Below are 21,933 nucleotides of genomic sequence, written 5' to 3'. Positions count from 1 at the left end.
TGGGCTAGAGAGTTCCTGGATAACCATGCACACTCTCCCCCAACACAGGCTATGGAAGGAGGTCACTTTGTTATTGCAAAGATTGCTGGGCTGGCTAACATCACTGTGGGATCTGCTGCCACACAATTTCCTTATTCTCCTTTCCCCCTCAAGCTTGGTTTGAGTCCCTTTTTCCCTGGCCAACTCCTCCTTACTGGAATGCTGCTTTTTGGCCCATCATGGTAGACTGTGCCCCAGACTCTTAGGATAGGATCGGGTAGGGTAGGATAGGGTAGGGTAAGGTAGGGTAGGATAGGATAAGGTAGGACAGGACAGGACAGGACAGAATAGAATAGAATTCTTTATTGGCCAAGTGTGATTGGACACGCAAGGAATTTGTCTTGGTGCATATGATCTCAGTGTACATAAAAAGACAAGATACACTCATCAAGAATCACAAGACACAACACCCAGTGACAGTCATACGGTACAATAAGCAATCAAATTATACTAGGAAACAATCAATATCAATATAAATTGCAAGGATATAAGCAACAAGTTACAGTCATACAGTCATAAGTGGGAGGAGATGGGTGATAGGAACAATGAGAAGATTAATAGTAATGCAGCCTTAGTGAATAGTTTGACAGTTTGAGGGAATTATTTGTTTAGCAGAGTGATGGCGTTCGGGAAAAAACTGTTCTTTTGTCTAGTTGTTCTGGTGTGCAGTGCTCTATAGTGTCGTTTTGAGGGTAGGAGTTGAAACAGTTTATGTCCAGGATGTGAGGGGTCTGTAAATATTTTCAAAGCCCTCTTTTTGACTCGTGCAGTATACAGGTCCTCAATGGGAGGCAGGTTGGTAGTAATAGTTTTTTCTGCAGTTCTAATTATCCTCTGAAGTCTGTGTCTGTCATGTTGGGTTGCAGAACCAAACTAGACAGATATAGAGGTGCAGATGACAGACTCAATAGTTCCTCTGTAGAACTGTATCAGCAGCTCCTTGGGTCTCAGTCTTCCACTGATACTGCAGTTTTGAGGATGTTCCAAACCGGACCCATCGCAAAATGGTTGTCTAGAAGTACCTGCACTATTTTTGCAAAGTACTAACATCCTGAATAATTTGGTATTTTTCATAGCACTGGCTGTCTTAGTGTCTATCTGTACAGGTCCCAGTGCTGCCTTCTGTTATGAAATATTTTTTCTTCCACTGCTACTTTTTGGGCCAAATTTATATAGATTTTAATTATTTTTAATATTTGTATTCCATGTTTTTAATTCTGGCTGTGCACCGCCCTGAGTCCTCAGGGAGAAGGGCGGTATATAAATTGAAAATAAATAAATAAATAAAAAATACTTCCAAAGTTAGTGTCATACTATGAATAAAGGCTTTCCCTGAAAACAGTTTGTCTTTGACTCACAGGTATGTTCTCTGAATTGTCTCAGTTCATTTCACATAGGCTTTCATTCAGGAGTTCAGGTAATGAATACATTCACATCCCAACAACAAGTGTTTTTTAAAAAGTTTGTTTCACAGCAGTAGTGTGAAGAATTGAGGCCAGGAAGAAGAGAGGCAGTGACTGATAATAAATACTGTCAACAAAAGGGAGTCCATTAGGCTTCATAGTGCCAAAGAAATAATTAGCCAACTTTGTTGAAGTGAGCTAATTTAAGCTCTGGGCGGGGGGCGGGGGGAGCCACAATGCCCTTTGAAGGCATTATTAAGAGGATGGTATAATAGTGATGTGATTTTTTTTTTCCAAAGAAAAATTTCTTCTGGTGCCTTGAAATTTTAACTCTGAGTGGCTATGAAAGAGATTTGTCTGCTGCTTTGATGATGGGGGAAGGAAGGGTGGGCTGCCATTTCTGCTTCTGAAGAATGGGGGGGGGAAATGGGGACGGACAGACAAGGTGTCTCTGCATCTCTCTCCAAACACACATTTTCTTTGAAAACTTTCCGTCATTTAAATCCAAGGCCCAATCCTCTCCAAAGGATCCTGTTTTCACCTAATTTGTGTGCCCTTTGCGCTTAAATATTAGTGTATGAAGAGTAACACAAGCCTGGTGAAAACTGAATAAATGGACTTTTTTCCTCCTCCCTTTCCTTCCCAGCCGTGTGTGTGTGTGTGTGTGTGTGTGTGTGTGTAGGGTGTGCATGTAGCAGTGGCAGATCAAAAAGCCTCTGTGTTCCTCAGTAATAAAAGCCAAACCTCCCTCTTTGCAGCTGCTGGGAGAAACTGAGTATGTAAGCTTGCAGGAAGAAGCTCAGACTGCACACCACAGCAATTATATCTGGGGTGTTTTTGTTTTTTTTTAAGAGAAAGGCCCTCCCCGTTCATGCTTCTTGGAGTTTAATAATAATGAAATAAAAGTTTCCATATTTACAATATTTCTCTCCTGCACCAATTTTTTTTCTTTAATGCTTCTCTGTTGGATCCTGGGATCATGTTTCAAAGTGTTATTGAAACAGCATTTTTTCCCACTTCTGGAATGTATAGAGGAAATTATTCAGAATTAAGTTCTTCTGATTCAACTAACGCCTATGTGGGAATTCCATCTGTGGAAGAGACAGAGGCAAAGGGAAAAAAACCAGGGCCTGGATTCTAACTCGGGTGCTTGAGCCATTGCAAAGCTTTCTCTGAAGGAGTGCCAGTTTCTGGATACCAAGTGATAATTTGCAACCTTAGCCATTTTTACTAGAGATTTACAGGCTTCTTAGCTTTTATCTATGCATCATGTGAAACTGCAATCTTTTATTTATTGTCTAAAGGTTTTCATTTTTTTCCTTTTGCTCTCTTTAGCCGGTATAGCTACTGAAGTTTAATGTGTCTGAAATGGATTTTTTTCCATTAACATCATGTCCACCTATTAGCTCCTATTCATAATTTTACGTATGACAAATGGCACCCCCTCCTGCATTATTTTGAAGATCATAAATAATCATTTTCTTTGATCTTTTTTTTTTTAATCTTTCAAGAGTCTCTCTTTGGGAAATAAGGCAAGAGGACACTAACAAAGCTACTCTTTTCTGTGCTTTAATATATATTTTTTGTTATAAAACAGGAAAAAAACATTCATTCTTTCTTTTCCTCAAGTAGTTAAATAAGTAACTGAACAGAGGTCTATGGAGATTCTCAGTCATCCAGGTCATGGTTGTCCCAGAGGTGCTTTTTCAAGAGACAACTGGACTGTCTTGTTTTTCTTTGAAGATGTTTCGCTTCTTATCCAAGAAGCTTCTTCAACTTTGACTGGATGGTAAGGAATGGACAGATTTATATTCCTTGCCGACAAGCTGGTCATTTGCATTCTGTTACAGTCATTGAGACATCTTGGGAGGATATCTGTGTCCTCAGGGTCACCTGTGTAGTGCAAATGGGCTTGGAGCCTTCTTGGAACTGCTGAAAAGACTGTGTTGTAGACTGGAGACAGATGATGTCCTATCTCTCTGCCCCAATTGAAAGAGGGCTGTTTGCTGTCTGCAAGGAATATAAATCCTTCCATTCCCCACCATCTAGCTGAAGAGGCTTCTTGGATGAGAAGTGAAACATCTTCAAAGAAAAACAAGAAAGTCCAGTTGCCTCTTGAAAAAGTGCCTTTGGGACAACCATGATCTGGATGACGGAGAATCTCCATAGATAATTGACTGAATATTTTTTATTTTTGCTCAGATATTTTATATTGTAGCTATTATTAATGATCCATAATATTTTGGGTGATACATATGTATCTCCATATGTGTATGTATGTACATATATGTAGGGTTTACAAATACTAATATGTCACTTAGCTACAATTCCTGGTGACTGTTGTCTCTGCTATCTTACCTGTCTTGTAATATTGGCACAATGAGTTGCAACAGTTTGTACTAACTCCACCCAGAAGAGGGCAGTGATGCACACATGGTAGACATAAGGAAGTTATACTTTTGCTTTAAAAAAAAAAAAAGTATTTCTTTACAAAAACCAAAATGTTATTCTCCCAATTTTATTTTAGCAGCAAGCAAGTCTTTAAAAGGACATTTACATCACACCTATAGGATTTACTAGTTTATTTCAGAATTTTGCACAAAATAAAAGAATAAAAGAAATCCTTTGGAGATCAAAGTTCCCTCCATAGTATATACATGGAAGATGTTTTATCTCTGGGACTAAGTGTGTATGACTAAATATGATACACATAAGTATAAATGTTGTTATTTCCTGAAGCAAAGAGAAGTATTTGTTCTTCTACCCAGCATTGTCGGGTACGCACAGTACTAATTGATGCCTTGACTTGTGCTTCCCTCCAACCTCAAAAGTAGCTCAAAAAGCCACAGGAGCTTTGATGAGTTCAGGAGTATGTTCCCTCTCTTCCCACACTACATCTGGTAATAGCATATACATCATGTACACAGGCATACCTTTGCGCATTCCAACAGCATTTGTGTATGTGTGTAACACTTCTAAAGAACAGAAGGGTTTTAGAACAACCGTCCCCAACACTATGTTGGTGAATGTATAATTTGGTTTATAGCTGTCCATTGGCTCCATGAAATGTGTTCAATAGATACCCTGACTGAATGATGGGGCTGTCATCCAGCACATCTGGAGAACCACTGGATTAGAGAAGGCTTTTAGTACAATGTGATGCCCATCAGACACATATTTTAATCTCCACTACTAATAAGCTTATGCTATTGCCATTTGTATTTCTATCTCTATCCTGAGGGGAGATTTGAGAAATTATTTCAGTGTACTCTGCAAGAAGCATGTTGAAATAATGTGCATATTATTCTCTCTTTATTTATTACATAAAGGAGAAGTTCAGAGTAATTTATTTCCATTGTGAGACAAAGTCAAATTAATTTCCCATAGGATCTTCCTGGCCAATTCAGTTTGCAGAGTTGGCTTGCTCTGGGTTCCTTCAACTAAACAATGTCATCTATGAGGACTCCAAAAATGTACCTTCTTCATAGCAGTGCCTGTCCTCGTGAATGAGGTTCCTCTTGAGATCTGGATGGCCCTCACTTGACTGTTATTTAGAAGGGCCTTAAAGACTTGTCTCTTAACCCAGGCATTTGGTGAGGAAGAGTGAGACCTCTTGCTTCATCATACTTGCCATTTTTTTTATCTTTACCTTTTATTGATTTGATTGTAATTTTATTGTTGTGAGCTGCCCAGAACCATTGAAGGCTGGGCAGCATACAAGTTTTAAATCATCATCATCCTATTTTTTTTAAAAAAAGAAAGGAGATCTAGGGAGGCACTTTAGTGATATTTTTGCTGTGTTCAATTAGACTTAATGATTTACTTTTGTTCACTCTATTTCCATTCATTGGCAGATAGTTTATTGGTAGTATATTTTCTTTGCCATACTAGACCAGATCACAGAGTTGAGGGAAAGAACTCAAACAGTATTTCTAAGTTGCACCATTTTCACTACAACATGGTTAGGACAAGAAACATTTTATTGTTCACAGTAGCAGTGAATCAGCGCATGGCCCAAAAGTTCCCTTCAAATTTCCTAGTAACAGGCATATTGCTTATCTTGAGATTAAATAGAACAGAAAGACATTTTAGTGTCAGAGTCTCACAGTAAAAATTATGCATAATAATAGCATTTCAAGTATGACCTTGAAAGTGGGTTAGTCCTTATTTTTAAATTATGATACAAAAGTTGTTACATAAATCATCCAGCCTGGTAAAAATTCATAGAATGAAAGCTCCAAAACCTAAGCCTGACATACCTAAGAGCTACTGATGTATCTTTGGAGACAACCCCACCTCTGCCAGCAAGTTAAGGATGCTTTTAATGGCAGGTGAATTTAACAAAGTCCTTATGTGATTAGAGCTGCTGCTCTATGAATAGGTAGTGGAAGCAATGATTGCAAGTGCCATTTACTTCCTATTAATTATCACCCAGGTGATCAATAAGCATCTCTTTGCTGCTTCCTGAGTAAATCAGTTTCAGTTCAAAGCTGAAGAGGACATATTAAGGAAAGAAGAAAAATCCGCAACACAATCCTGTTCTCCAGTTTGGTTTGGAAGCTGAAGAAAAATATGTCACACTGTCAGTTTTGATACTGAAGTTCTACAAATGATCGCAGGTATAAAAAAAAAAGCAGCTTACTATTTGTGTATGGTTGGGAGGTGCTGCAACATATTTGGCATGCTTGTGTGATCTCAGCAGCAGGTGAAATAGCTTCGTTCCATTCCGCATTGTTTGATTATTTATTTGCTTATTCATTGGATATCTATTCCACTGTTTCTGCTAGAGCTGAAAATAAAATAACAGGCTAAAGCTTTGGACTCTGGTGAAGGAGTGATTAATATTACTTGGTCATCGTGATTAATTTATTAGATTTCGATCCTGCCTTTCTCCCCCTTGTTGCATATGGCAAGGAAACAAACTAGAACTCTGGGCCCTATGAAGGAATCAGTTCTAGATTTCAAAGGTACAGTTTTACTTGGGGATGGTAACAACAGCAGTAACCTAAAAGTAATTGAGAGATGCCCTTTTCTCAAATGGGCCTCAAAGCACCAGACATGACGTCATCCCAAAGGCATTGTGGGAAATGAAACTGAAGGATCATCGAGCCAGCTGCTCAGCATGGAGGACCAGCCAAGTGACAAGCTGGTGGGTCCTTGAGATCCAACAACTGCCCATGCCAGGTTTATCCTGGCATGAGAAGGAATGACAGAATGGATTCCATTTGTCTGATCCCGAGTTTTTGACTGTAGAAGTGCAGAAAGGAATAACCATCTCTTTGGCTCTCTCATCGCTGAAATAATGCCAACAACCAGTAGTTCAGCAAATTCTTTCCATATCCATTTAAATCCTGGGAGTTTCCAGGAAAGCTTGTATAAGATTGTAGAAAACAGAGGAAAAGAAATTTAGTAAGACCATTTTGGTGAGGGAAGAAAAGGTTCAGGGTGTGATATCCATAGATTTTTTTTAAAAAAAAAATCAAGTTGCCAGCTGCGACTGAGTAAAGAAAACTGATCCCTTTTTATGGATGTCCTTTTTTTTTTTTAAAAGGATGGATCTTCACAGCAGTCATTTTTAACACCTTTCCATCCCCCTGCACAGAAACCACTGTTAACTGTGGATTTTAAACTGTGGGTTTAAAAATGAGCTTTTCTCATTTTTGGAGCTGGTTTATTAAATATAGTCTGGTAGAGCCCTAATGCCTACGAAAACTAATTAACTAATACACAAATTGATATCAAATAATTTGCTATGTTTATTCTGATTTTCAACAGAATAGACTCCAAAAGCAGCTTGCAATAATAAAATGGAATAGAATAGGTGCTGGGGTAGAGGTGGCCAGAAGTCCTGACCTTCAATAGAAACTAAAAGATAAAATTAATGTGAGAAGGGAAGACCAGAGGAAAAAACAAGAGGTATCATTTTGACAACACTGTAACAGTAATTTGTTATACGTCAAGCTAGAATCTGGTCAATCTTCCACTTCTTAGGGGTATAGTGGAATGGAAAGGGGAATGTAATTTCATGGTGACTCTTGGCAATGAAAGTTAAATTTGTGAAGAGCCCACCAAAATCACTGCAGCGGGGGAAAAGGAATCATAACCTTCACGAAATCTATCTATACTGTGTTTACTCCCATCTGGTTCTATGGTAGGGAAAAAATAGAATTCCGGGAAAAATGTGATATTTATTTATATTGAGAATAAGATTGTTCATTTTATAATATGGTGTGTAATTTGTGCACAATATCAGAAATTTTTCCTGATCCTGTCAAAGTGTTGACTTGGGTGTATCTGTATTTATGATGTTAAACATTTAGTGCTACAAATGCATTCAACAACAGATATATCTACTCTCACAGGAGCATACGGGTATAAATCGGTCAATATCAGTGTCCTGTATTTTGAATCTGATGGGGAAATTTTTTTTTTCTCTGACTCACTTCTGTAACAGAAACCAGTTTGTCTTTTAATCCTGGGGGGTCAAAAATAAGGCTTTGCCTAAACACCTCTTCTCAAAGTATTAAAGCAGTTGCATCATTTAGATGACCACTATTTCAAAAAAAATTTGCAAGGCATCTACATCCACAACACCAGATTGCTAAAGACAACTTTCGAAGCAGCCGCATAAGTCTATTGCCTCTTTTGGATCTTTTCTATAGCCCTGCTATTTTTTTTTAAAATGAAGAATTGCACTTTCTTGATAAGTGGTGTACTTAAAACTGGCAAAATAAAAGAGGCTGCCAGTTTCCTCCCCAACCCCTCGCTGCCACCTTTCATGTCTTTATTTTTATTGCATGGATACTTTCATGTAGGAAGAAGAAATAACAAATGTGATTTAACAGGCTTCAAATCCTTAAATAATGTACAAAATGCCAAAAGAAGAATATGGAATGTGCACAATCACAGGTGGCAAACATACAATAAGTTTTTCCAGATTGCCAGTTTTTCAGCTTCCTAAAACTTAAAAATATACATTTAAATGTTTCCAACTTGTACGTATGTTTTTCAAATCTATTTTGATACTAAGATATTATCATCAAGGGCATGATTTTATTTTTGGAAATATAAAAGTTGGAAGAGTTTTTTCCCTTTTTTGCTTTCAAACTGGGCAACAGCTGCATATTCTATTCTCTAAGGCTCTAAGCTTTGGACCACGAGTTTATAAAAATCCCTTATCCTCTCTCCATAAGAAGAATAATGTGTCTCTCTCCACCCCCACCTCCACCACAAAAAGATCTGCAATTTGTCTTTATCTCCCCTCTAAAATTCAGCTCTCTGAGAGGATGCTGTGGGTGGTAGATGTTGGGAAATGGGAAAAATGATTGCAAAAACTGCAATGTATCATTTGCCATGGTGATATAGCAGCACACCTGGATAGAAAAGCCTGGATAGGCTTTCTAATAGGGGCATGACTCCATTTAAACAGCTTTCTGAACAGCTGTAATTGTGGAGGCATTTTACTCAAGTGGGAAGTAGGCTGAAAGAAGATCCATTTTTAACAATCTATACCTGAATGCCAAAGAGTTGATTGAAGATGCTGTCTATGCCCAAGTTTGACCACGTAGGGGTTAAATAGAAGACAAGACCTAAACTAGCAGGGGCAGATTTCCCTGCAATGGGAAACACCCCCACCCCCTCCACTTGCAAAAGTGTGGCTGTGAATATAATAGTAATACTGCTAATGTTAAGAGGTTAAAGCTAAAAAAAATTTTTTTCTCATCAGGAGAAATGTGGTAGGAGAGAAATCTTATTACAGATGGGAAGGCTATGGTGTCATGAAAACCGCCCGAAGGCAAGGCATTTGGCTGGTAGATTAATATAGCTGTCTGGAAGTGTACAACGTGTGTTTGTCTGTGGTGAAAAATTAATTGGCCTTAGGTTCTTGCAGCATGAGCATGAGGCAAAGTAGACATGAATAGATGTGATTGCTATACATGAGACACATATTATTTATTTCATAGAAGTGAACGCATCTTTAGGGATGTGACACAAACTGTTGCATTTTGCTAGAACATGTCCATCAGTAAAGTAAGTTGGGATAAGGGTTGATATATTTTTTTAATCATTTCCCACTGCCTTATCTTTTTAAGGATACTTTCAAAGGATACAGAGTATGATATTGTATTAATAATTATTCATAATTCATTAATAATGGAAAATTGAGTACATAGCTGACTGTTTAATAAAATGCAGTAATCAAATACACATCCCTTACCTCCTCTCTTCCATAAGAAAAGTCACTTAACGGTGATATGGGCAGCACATACATTTAATAAATAAACAAAAATAAGGATATTAATTCAGACCACTCAAAAGCTGGTAATGGGAACTCTGAAATTGTATCTGCACAATGAAAAGGAATCTAGAATCAGGTCAAATCTAGATTTAACAAACCAAAAATAAGAGACTAACTTGTACTTGGATTCCAACAGAAGAAAATGTATGTAGCCCAGGGTTAAGTTCTTTGCGGTCTCTGAGCTTGGATACTTTGCTTTTTTTTTTTTACCAGGCTAGGTAGCATCATTGTGAGGGACAGTGAGATTTGCTGTTTATTTATATTGTATATGGTACTTTGCCCTGTCAGTCTTAGTGCAAGAATGGTTTTCTGCTAGATGGTCCCTTGATTAGAATACAGTACAGTTTTTTCAATAATTGTTTATCTGATGTTGTTTCATGCTTATCTGAGTGTTGGCCACTGGAAGGGATATTTCTTAGATGTTTGTTTCTTTCTTAGGCTTCTGATTGTATCTTTTAAATGATATATAAATGGGATTTATGTCTATAGGTATATTGATTGCTGATTTGTCTAAAAGCCAAGCTTCCAGGAATTCTCTAGCACGGGGGTGCCAAACTCAAGGCCCGGGGGCCGGATCTGGCCTGTGAAGTGCTTAGATCTGGCTGGCAGGGCCGCCCTGGAAACAACAAAGGACTGGCCTGCAGTGTCTCTGCCAATGAAAATGGAGCTCGGGAGGCTGCGTGTGGCCGTTTTGAGCTCCATTTTTGCTGGCAGAGTGTTGCAGGAGGCCGTCGCAGCCGAAACAGAGTTTGGGAGCCTGTTTTCTCTGGCAGAGTGCTTGGGCCACCATAGGCATCCCCGACACGAGTGACATCGATCTGGCCATGCCTACCATGGCCACACACCCCCTGCCCCCCTCCCTCCGAGATCAAACACAATCCTGATGCAGCCCTCAATGAAATCGAGTTTGACACCCCTGCTCTAGCATCTTTGGATTTGGCTTGATCTAAAATGTTAGCAATTTCCCAGCTGAAACTGTGGTTGAGTCTGTCTAGGTTTAAGTGATTTTTAACATTTCTTTTGGCTGCCAGTTGGTGCTCATGAATTTGGTTTGCCAATCTGGATTGGATTGTAATACCTCAGGCTGTAGACTGTATAGACCAGTAATGGCGAACCTTTTCGGCACCAAGTGCCGAAAGCGGAATGCGCACATGCGAGCCCAGAAACCCAAAGACCAGCTGGCTGGTGCACATGTATGCGCCGGCCAGCTGGTCTTCCAGATTTCTGGCGCACGCATGCACACCGGCCAGCTGGGCTTCATGCACACCGGAGCACCGGAAACTGGAAGACCAGCTGATGCGTGCGCCAGCCAGCTGATCTTCCGGTTTTCAGTGTGCTTGTGCATGCTGGCCAGCTGGGCTTCAGATTTCTAGTGCTCTGGCATGCGCGAAGACCAACTGGCCGGCGCACATGTGCACACTGGAAACCAGAAGAGCAGCTGGCAATGGCCTGCATGCCCACAGAGAGGGCTCTGTGCGCCACCTCTGGCATGCGTGCCACAGGTTCGCTATCACAGGTATAGACTGTCCGCTTCTCCATTTTATCTGCCCTTTTTAATTTTCCCAAGCAAGTAAATGTTTTGGAACAAGTTAGTTGCTGTAATGCATCTTTGTCCTCAGAATATTTCTTGCTTTCATAGTGTACTACTATTAGAATACCCCTTTAAGAATAGAAAGCTTTATTACATTCCATCAAGACTGAAGTGAGAATAATGAAGTAAAACATCTTCATGCCAGTCTTCACCCATTTAAAACACACACATAAACATTCAAATCTCAGGCAATATATTCTTGGTTTCCACATAAGAGAAGCTCACTTGCTTCTTTTCAGGAGTCACCTGAACCAGGTGAAAATCAGATCAAAAATAATAGTGTTAAATACAGTTCCTATTGAGGGTTGCTGTTGTCATTGTTGTTCCAGGTCCAGGCTTGATGTTGCTGTAATAATCTCTTCATCTGTGAAGATTTAACTTGTGAGGTTTGAACACACCTGAGATGGGGCTGGAAAACACAGAGCAATGTTTGAGGGAAAATTCCGGTTGTCCGGCTAGGAGTCTTGCTGAGAAACAAAGGTACCACAGCAGCCTTCTTATTGCTGATGTCTGCTGGAAGGTGCCTTGTACAACAAGTAGTTGAAGTAGTTCTGTCCATGCACAGTGGCTTCACCTGGGAGTTAAACTCATCTTCAGATGCAGACAATCTAAAATTAATCTTAGATGCAATCTAAAGGACTTCAAAGTCATACTGTATATTTGCACAATCTGAGTAGTTTGTTTTAAAAAGTTTGTTTATTCAACTTATGTGGCTGCAGAGTTCTTATTACAGCATAGTTTTTGTCCATTCCAACTTTACTTTTTCTAAGGTAGTCTTTCATATCCTAATACCTTCTCAACATGTTAGACTACTTCCTAGTATTCCTACCTGGAGAAAACACCACCTATAGAAGACTATTTTCTATTATGATGTAGTTCAGTTCTGCGAACAGCTCCATTCTCTTTCAGAGATCTGTGGCAGTTCTTGTGAACAATAGGAGCCCACATCTTTCTGTGTGTTTGCCAGACAGATAGAATATCTGTTGTCATTTCAGACAGCCAATTCTTTTTATGATAGATGCTCATGAATGAGATCAGAGCCACCGATGGGAGCAAGTGCTTCCAAGAGCCACAGCTCACCTTTACATCCTTCTAACCATTGCACTGATTGCCTCAGTGACAGCTACAGTTTCCTCATAAGGAAGAAGCTAGTGAATTAGAGGCCAGGTGTAAAAGTCCCAATCCTGCAGAAAGCAGCCACCTGCCTCCATCTTTAGCTGGTACATTTCAAACAAAAACAAAAACCTTTGCTACTGGAGGGAAGGCTAGCTGTGTTAATCTTGGGATGTTTTCCCTTTCCTCCTTCATCGGTGGCAGCTGGTTGAGAATTAATTCTGCCAGAAGAGGAATTTGACAAGGTGTTATTGATCACAAGCTAAGGCTTTTGTTCCCTTCTTTGAATACCCTAATTGCCTAAGTAATTTGTCTCTTTATAAGGAAGGATGGTTGACATAAGCTGATTGGGCAGGTTTGAGTCATTTCCTGCTGATGTGTCTAATCTGGATGTCTCAGAAGTGATAGACTGTGTATCTAAATAGACCTAGAAGATTTTCCTCCTCTGTTGCACTCTTTCTATATCGGCTGTAGTGATAGTTTCCTGTACACAGGAAGGTGGTCTAGAGTACGGGTATCAAACTTGATTGTGTCATGTGACATATTGTGACTTTTTTGCCTTTCTGGAGCTGGGGTGGGTGTGGCCTCGTGTGAGGCATCTGCCCCGTGGGTCACCAATTTTCCAGGCCGGGACAAGAGTATCTCATTCAACACTTGCATTCTATTATTATCAACCAATTTTCTCAAAACTTTTGTATTTGGCACTGGTATCTTTTGGAATTATCAGGCATAATTCCAAAAATATGTTTCTTTGGTCTTTTACAAATGATATCCTACTTAATTTTTTTTTTTTTTTTTACATTTCCCTTTTTTTAAAATTACAGGTAGAAGATCAAGGAGTTCATGGGTGGTTTTCTAAAAGATATAGTCACGACAGAACTGGAAGAGTCTCAAAACCAAATGTAACAAGCCATGTTCTGCCTTGGAACGAGGAGGTAAGTGATACTTTGGCCCAGAACAACTACAGGGAATGCATTGGTTGCCAGTACACTTCTGATATAGTTGAAGACGATGGCTGTTATTTTCAAAGTCCAATATGATAGGTTCTTGGTCAAGTCATCCAACGCCGGCTTCCCAAAAGCCCTTCCCATGTAAGATTTGATAGGGAAGCAAGGGAACAATGTTCCTCAATCAAGTTCTCCATGCCTATGGAATACTTTATTGCAAAAAGATAGAACCTCTGGCTTTTAGAAGCATAGTTCAAAATGGAATTGTTCTGGAGAACATTTGGCAGCTCATGTTGATAACAAAGGGGTCATTATTGCTATAAGATTTACCCTATGTTGTGGAATTTATTTTTATTGGATTCTGTGTAAACCAACAGGCCAACATAGAATTAGTGGCATACAAATGCTATGATACATAAAGAGACTGTACATCTAGCTTGTCTATGCCCTCAGCCTTTATTCTGGAATTGGTTGGTAGACTATCAGGCACAACTTGGCTAGTGTAGATATCTTATTATAGATAAGAATGAGGCTAAGTATAATAGATGTTTATTCAATATAAGCACACAAAGCCTGTATATATGCACCAGAATTTAAATTCTAACTTTTTTTCATTCTGTGTTTGATTCCTGCTATGCCAGTTACCATTCCCATCAAGAGGGAGAGAAGGTAATTTAGAGTTGGTGATTTTGCAGGGGGAACATTTAGAACAGTGTTTCTCAACCTTGGTAGCTTGAAGATGGGTGGCCTTCAACTCCCAGAATCCCCCAGTCAGCAGCACTGGCTGGGGGATTCTGGGAGTTGAAGTCTACCCATCTTCAAGCTTCCAAGGTTGAGAAACACTGATTTAGAAGGTATTATTAAATGAAACATTGAGGTCATTGAATTGTTGGAGCTAACCCAAATCATGGTTTGATAAATCAGCCAGAACAGCCTGGTTTGTAAATGACAACTAAGCCACAGTAGCTTCAAAATCACATAAAACCAACATCAGCCTAAACATCTGATGTTTTATGTGCATCAGCCTGATGCAATCCACTGAAATTAATGGGAAGTGTAAAAGAAAATTAGAATATTTGCTCTGTTTCTATTCTGATGCTTCATAGAAGTTTCATAATGGATTTCAGCATTTGATGTCAAGCTTACGTTCCTTGCCAAAAGGCTGTAACAGCCTGTGAATAGACTAATTCTTGGCTGAGGAGATCATTGTTTATGAAATGATCTTACAATAATTGAACCTTTCCTGAAGGTTTATGTTCATAGAGGCTAAACAATGTTTTTAAATGCTGCCAGGGAGGTTCTACAATTAGTTCAGGCAAATAAATAAGATTTAATTGATTCAGTTTCCTCTTCTTTGATCCGGCTCACCTCCTGCTGAATCTTTAGCTGAGATTTATTTACAGAATTTGGTGTAATATTCTTCATTGCAACACAGATACTTCCATCTGGGCATTTCAGATGCTGTTTGGCTGCCATTATGACAGGAAAATAGGCAGAGAAGCTATTAGAAATGCATCCCACTGGGATTGGCCCATCCCACTTGTGCCGACAGAGAGGCATGCTGTGAGCCCCATCAGTCCAATTATTCCAGCTAACTGGGTCCAGGAGAAAGGCTTTCTCTGTCATTGCACCTGCCCTTTGGACCATCTTGTCCCCCACCCCCATGTGAGGTCCCTCCTGACCTGCACTTGCGCTCCACATCTTTGGATTTTGGCATTAATTTATTTTATATATATAAAGCATCCTGTTCTCCTGGGATGTGTCAAAAAGGATAATAAATTTAGTTACTTGCTTTATTCAGTACTTAGGTTTGCACTTGAGACTGATCAGCATCTTACATTAACTTCATGCAAAATAACAATGGCATGATGTGTGTTGTATTTATTGAAGCATCAGTTCTAAAACACTGACTTTTATGAGAAGATACTCTGTTGGGTTATGTATTTGATATTCCATCTCAGCCATATTTTTTTTCTTTTGTTTCCATAATACCCTCAGCTCTTATGACTTTAATGAAGCTTGTGGCCAGTCCTCTATTTCAAGTGTTACAAAGATACCTAGGGAGCAGTAGCTGAGGTGTGCCAGCTGAAGGTTGAATGCAAGAAGCAAGGACATTATGACTCACTGATTGGATGGGATTATCATTGCAACAGAGATGTTATGAAAGGGAAAGGCCCATTTTCAGCAAGACTGTGGATTCAGGAATTGCTGTGCTGTAGTTCATAATTGTGAATGGTGGATGTGGGTTGACTACAACGACCTCTGGGTTTGACCTTCAGCTGGAGATGCCAACACTCTTGGAATCAAATATTACCCATATTATGTGTAGTAGTTTTTTCAGTGTCAGGAGGAAATAGGAAAAAAATGTTTTCTCAGCAGAATCATCTCTGTAAATAGACTTCTTTTGTATGAGTATGTTTGGCACCACCTCATTATGATTTTTAAGAAACTGTTAAACAACATTTTATTTTACCTGGCATTTTGAACAGGAGATAACTGATTTAATCTTTTCATAGTCTTTTATACAAAATTTTACATTGTTTCTGTTACATCTGAAATACTGGATATTGGATGTTTTCAAAATCTTTTTATATATATTTTTAAAAATTCAAAAGGAAGATAAAAATATAAAGCAAGAAAAAATCAACAGAAATCTTAAAGTTCAAGAAAGAAAAACAAGCAAAAGAGAGAGAGAAAAGGCAAACAAAGAACTGACTGCCAATCTTCTATACAGCAGTTATAAGTACAATTATAAATATACTTCTTACTCTATGGTTACAATATGCCCCTCTTCTTTCTATAACCTGCCCACTGGTTGTAAATTCATTTTTTTCTGTTTTACACAAAAAGTCTAAAGGGTTTTCCGGTCAGGGATAAATGTTGATACTGTCTTTTCTCTGATTAAAAGAAAAATCAATTTAGCCATCTCATCAACTTCCATCATTTTCATCAGCCATTTCTCATTGTGGGTAGTGCCGAATCTTTTCATCTTTGTGTGCACAATAATATCACTGCAGTTATTATAAATGAAAACAAAGTTCCATGACTTTTTTTTCTAACTGTCCATCAGTACCCAAAGGGGAAAAAAACCTCTGGTTTCAGTTGTACATTAATCTTTAAAATCCTCCGAGTCAGTGTGTGTATTTGAATCCCAAATTTTTTAGCTTTTTTTACCCATCCATCAAACATGATAAAATGTCTCTTCTTGTTCACATTTCCAACATAAATTTAACATAAATTTATACATTATAATTTATAGACAATTTCTCTGGTGACATCTTAAGGATCTTTTCAAAGTCTAAAGATTTTGTAGGGAATAAGTTATATGTTGATTTTGTTCTAAGATGCTTAGAACATGTGTTAATATATGCTAAAGAGGGTTAATAAATTTTAAACAATCACATGCCTAAAGGACCTCTATAAAAATAGGATATCCAGTTTACATGGAACTGCACTAAAATGATAGAGTACCTATCTTGTAATTTCCAGAGATGTATGTCAAATAACATTCAGATGCTTTCAGGTGCTAGTTAGAGGTAATAGCTTCTTCTTTTTTTCCTACTATCTGTATTTCTGAGTAGCAAAGGAACTTTTCTATTCTCTACACATCTCATTCATGTAAGTCTGCTAACTTTAAAGGTGCATAACATGCATGTTTATCCATGATAGAGCCCTATTTCAAGTTGCTCTATATTATTCTAGAAGACACATCAATATTATATATTTGAAAGTGCCTTCAAGTGAAGTTCCCCATGTTCAAGAATGCCTGGATGTGATAGAGAAGAAGTATAATGCTACCTTCTCCCTGTTATGTAATTTACATGAGTAGTTGGTGATGTTATTATTTTAAATGTATTGGCCACCAAATCCAATAGACTCTGTGCAGCACACGACACTAGAAACACCCCTATTAAAACAGATATTGGGTTTCCATGGGCTAACTAGGTGGTCCCAAACTTATTAAGTTATAAATAAGTTCCTTTTCCATCGAAAAATTGTCATAATCTTGCTAATGCAAGACATTAATAAAAGTACATTTTTATTGTGTCTTCAGTATGCTATCATATTTTATAAACCAGAATTACTATAGGGGAAGCAAATAGTAATAAAGAATAAATAAAGTCTTAAGTTGGTGGCAGTGCTTAACTAACAGAATGAGCCTCAGAGGATAGAAAGAAATTAGAAAGAAATTACAAAATAATTAGAGAAACATGGGGTGAAGATACGCAAGGACAGAACTAGCACATATGTTCACCATAGTCTTTAACCCTGGCAATAAGAAGCTCGGTGTGAGTTAAGATTCTCTGACAGAAAATTCTTGACCTTCTTATAAAACGGTGATCTCCATGCAACTTTGAGGTTACTGTAGTATAATGTTTTGGTTTAATATAATTATCTGTTGGATTTGGAACTGTTTTTTCCAGTGGACCTGTGTTGATAAAAACAGCTTGGGAAATATGCAGCAGTTGCCAAATATCTTGCTCTAACTGGACAGACTTCCTCTTTTTAGCCAAGACAATATTTGGATGGTACAAATGAGGTGGCTTGATGATCAGTTATGTTTAGTACCAATATTTGCTTGGATAATGTTAAAGTGTAGCTGTCAGCAGTAGAAAGAGGCCATTACTGTTCATGTGACTGTGACCAACTGAGTGGGTCTGAATTATAAAAAGGTAATATGCACAGTGGCTAAGACGCTGAGCTTGTCGATCAAAAGGTCGGCAGTTCAGCGGTTCGAATCCCTAATGCCGCGTAACGGGGTGTGCGCCTGTTACTTGTCTCAACTTCTGCCAATTTAGCAGTTCGAAAGCACGTAAAAAATGCAAGTAGAAAAATAGGGACCACCTTTGGTGGGAAGGTAATAGCGTTCTGTGCACCTTTGGCGTTTAGTCATGCCAGCCACATGACCACGGAGATGTCTTTGGACAGCGCTGGCTCTTCAGCTTTGAAACAGAGATGAGCACCACCCCCTAGAGTTGGGAACGACTAGCACATATGTGCAAGGGGGACCTTTACCTTTACCTTATATGCAGGCAGCCCCCTGTGTTTCTAACGCAGTTCTAAGGAGGGAGGGAGGGCTGTTCAAGGTGGAAACTGGTGCATGATCTTCCCCACAGATCTGAGCCCTTTCCTTATGGAAGGTACAGTAATTATAAATCAACATGGATTAGAACTATTTTATTAAAACTCCAACATCCAGGCTCAAGTTTGACTCAGCCTTCCATCTTTCCGAGGTCAGTAAAATGAGGACCCAGATTGTTGGGGGCAATATGCTGACTCTGTAAACCACTTAGAGAGGGCTGTAAAAGCACTATGAAAAGGTATATAAATCTAAGTGCTATTGCTATCTCAGCCTCTCCAAGGAGGAGTTCCTAATGATGGACTATGAGCATGAACTTAATGCATTTAAACAAAATATTAAATATCAGGACTTTTACCCAAGAATATTTTCTTGAACAGTGAGATATTTACATTATAACTGTCTCTAAAATTTCAGAGGACATTAACTTTGGCCATAATATTCTGCCCACAGCAGTTCTGGAGGACCGATATAAGAAAGTTTCATATGACCTGAGTCTGTGCCCCTGTAGACTAGGGGGGCATTGAAACTACAGCTCATATCCTGTGTATTGCCCCCTCTGTAGGGACTCATAACACCCTGCCTGATTAAATATCCCAGAAATTCTGTTCGCTTTTATATACAACTACGATTGTATGATCCAGTTTTTCTACGTTTTGTTACTCTGTCTGTAAAATTAGGCAGACCACTGATAATTTCACCATCAGTTGTAATAAATTACTATGCCTTGTTCGTTTTGCTTTATTTTAATGTTTAATTTTTTGTCCGTGACCATAATATAGTTTGGCAATTGACCAAAAGACAATACTGAGAGGAAAGATTTTCATAAATTGTTCTGGAAGCAATAGTTTTCATTTTATATTTCTTTGTCTAATAAGAGAAGATCGTATCTGTTTTCCCATAACCAAGACTGACTGGAATGAGCCTAGATCATTGTTTCTTAACCTTGTCAACTTTAAGCTGCATGGACTTCAGAATTTCCCTACCAGCATGCTGGCCAGGGAATTATTGGAATTGAAGTCCACACAGCTTAAAAGTTGCCAGAGTTGAGAAACATTGGTCTAGGTCATATCACTATTGTCTAGAGTTGAGAGGCCATAATGTGCTCTAATACTTTATCAAATATGTCAAGTTGCAACTGGCAGTCTGAAAATATAGCACCTACATTTGTTTTCACCCCTGCTTTGTTCAGAGCTGGAGACTTCTAAGTTTTCAAAAAGACATTATTGATTTCTAAAGTCTAAATACCCAGCCCATTTTTAGGCTAATATCACAACCCAGTATGCAAGTGGTTGTTCTATTTGGTCTACCTGGAGAATACATTTTGGTTTACTCTGCAGCTGTTCACATTCCACATTCTTTTATTATAGTTAAGGGGGAGGGGTTTTCTAAAGCCAGAACTTTCAGTTATTCATTTGTTTATTTGTTGATAAACAAATGGCTTCAATTTAATTGTTTTAGGTATACATTAATATTTATCCCTTAAGGAATCTCATACTTATCCCAAGTACATTTTATTTAACATATTTATAACTTACCTACAATGCAGAGGATCTTGTAGTAGATTTATACTACATAATGCATTGTACTGATAAAGGAGAATATTTATTGTTCAGGGTTGAAATGAGGGGTCTTTGGTGCTCACTGAGCTTGGTTGTTTTCATGCAGACATTTCATTACCCAAACTAGGTAACATCATCAGTACTAGTAAGGAATGGCTCTCAATTTATATTCTAGTGGTTGGCCCTGTCAGTGTTGTTGGGAATTATTTTGGAGGTCCTTTGGTTGAGCTGTTTACTGTTAGCCTGTTTGGCAGTTCCTTGATTGGGGCATTGTTTAGTTCTTGATTGTTGGTCTGATGTTCACATCATTGATCTGATGTTAATCTTGGTATTAGTCTATCCATTTTGTTGGAAGATGTTGTACAGATGATCTGTTTCCTTTTTCTGCTGCTCAGGATTGCTGCACTGTGTTTGTCTTATCTGAATAGAGTTCTTACACAAGAACAAGCCAAGTCCAAAAACACTAGAGAAGTTCTGGAAGCCTGACACTCTGACAAATTGGCCATCAGTAGATACAATATATATAAACAATATCTACATACTCTGCAGAAGAGACAGTGAACAAGCCAAAAGGGAACGAAAAGACCCAAGCACCTCATCACCAGCAATCAACACTCAGATGAGCATAGATTAACACCAAGATTAATCTCAGACCAACAATCAAGAAGTAACAATACCTCAGCCAAGGAACTGCCAAATAAGCTAACACTAAACAACCCAACCAAATAACCTCCAAAATCACTCCCACCAATGCTGACAGGGTAGGCCACTAGAATATAAACTGGGAGCAAACCCCACTCTTTACTAGCACTGAGGATATTACCTAGTTTGGGTAATGAAACATCTGCAAGAAAACAACCAAACTCCGAGAGCACCAAGGACCTCTCATAATGTACAGTATTATTTTCATCAGTAAGTGCCCGGTAATATTTACCATGTAAAATATGGAGTGATGATCCATTTTCTTTTGTTTAATGACATTCATAGTCTTCCTTTTTTGCTAACTGATGAATATTATCAATAACGTAGGTGTTTACCTGGCAGGAGAAAGATATCTTACATACTAATCTTGTATTTAACAACTCCCATAGCCATTTAACATTGGTTTGGGGTGATACAAGCTAAAATCCAAAATTTTTGAGAACTCAGGTTCTTTTATTCTTATTTTTTTGCATACACACACCTGCATGCCTATACATACACCATACACTACAAAACTGCCAGAGAGTTTATGTATAGCCTAAGTGATGTCATTTTAATTTTGCAGTACAAAGGGAAAGCAAACTTGCATGTATTTGAAGATTGGTGTGGAGGAGCTGTGGGACATCTAAGGAAGAATCTGCATTTCCCCCTATATCCTCATGTGAGTATAATCTATTCTCCAAAAAGATGCCAGTTCTTTATAGCTTTTTTCTATGCAGTAAATATTCTTAAGCACTTCTGAAGTGAATTTACATTTAGTTAAATATAATTTGGCTTTATCTGAATGATAGTGAATGCCAGTAATATCTTTCATGTAATAGTATTTTTCATTCATTCATTCATTCATTCACAGCATTTGTAAACTGTTCCTATCATTCTGACTCTTTGTATACAACAAAGCAAGAAAAATCAAAGTGTACAAAAGTAGAATTATCACAGCTAGTCTTTTCTCTCAGGCCCCATCATGATTTGCTAGGCTACAGGTTCTCCTAAATAAAGATTGCACTGTCCAGAAATTAATGGAGTTGCAGTTCAGTACAATCTAAGGACAAAAAATTGAGTAAAAATGTAGTCTATACAACTTCCTGTCCCTATGATTGTGGCCAAATATGGAAACTCTCACAAAATTAGAATCTGATATAGGAAGTTATACAATAGTGTGGGAAGATCAGCAGTACAATAGAAATTCCCACTTGA

General features: G+C 38.4%; 1 protein-coding gene across 2 annotated transcripts in view; it reads left to right on the top strand.

Annotated features, from left to right (window-relative positions):
- The window catches only part of B4GALNT4 (beta-1,4-N-acetyl-galactosaminyltransferase 4), a 206,201-nt gene that overhangs the window by 125,184 nt on the left and 59,084 nt on the right, over positions 1–21,933 (top strand). For both annotated transcript variants that reach the window (XM_034416704.3, XM_087881271.1), the window contains exons 3-4: positions 13,270–13,380; positions 21,302–21,397. In XM_034416704.3, coding sequence (XP_034272595.2) covers positions 13,270–13,380; positions 21,302–21,397 — 207 coding nt within the window. The remainder of the gene's footprint in view (positions 1–13,269; positions 13,381–21,301; positions 21,398–21,933) is intronic.

This window comes from Pantherophis guttatus, chromosome 1, assembly GCF_059756535.1.
Source record: "Pantherophis guttatus breed Tessera chromosome 1, ASM5975653v1, whole genome shotgun sequence".
NCBI lineage: Eukaryota > Metazoa > Chordata > Lepidosauria > Squamata > Colubridae > Pantherophis > Pantherophis guttatus.
This window is presented reverse-complemented; position numbering and strand designations above follow the sequence as displayed.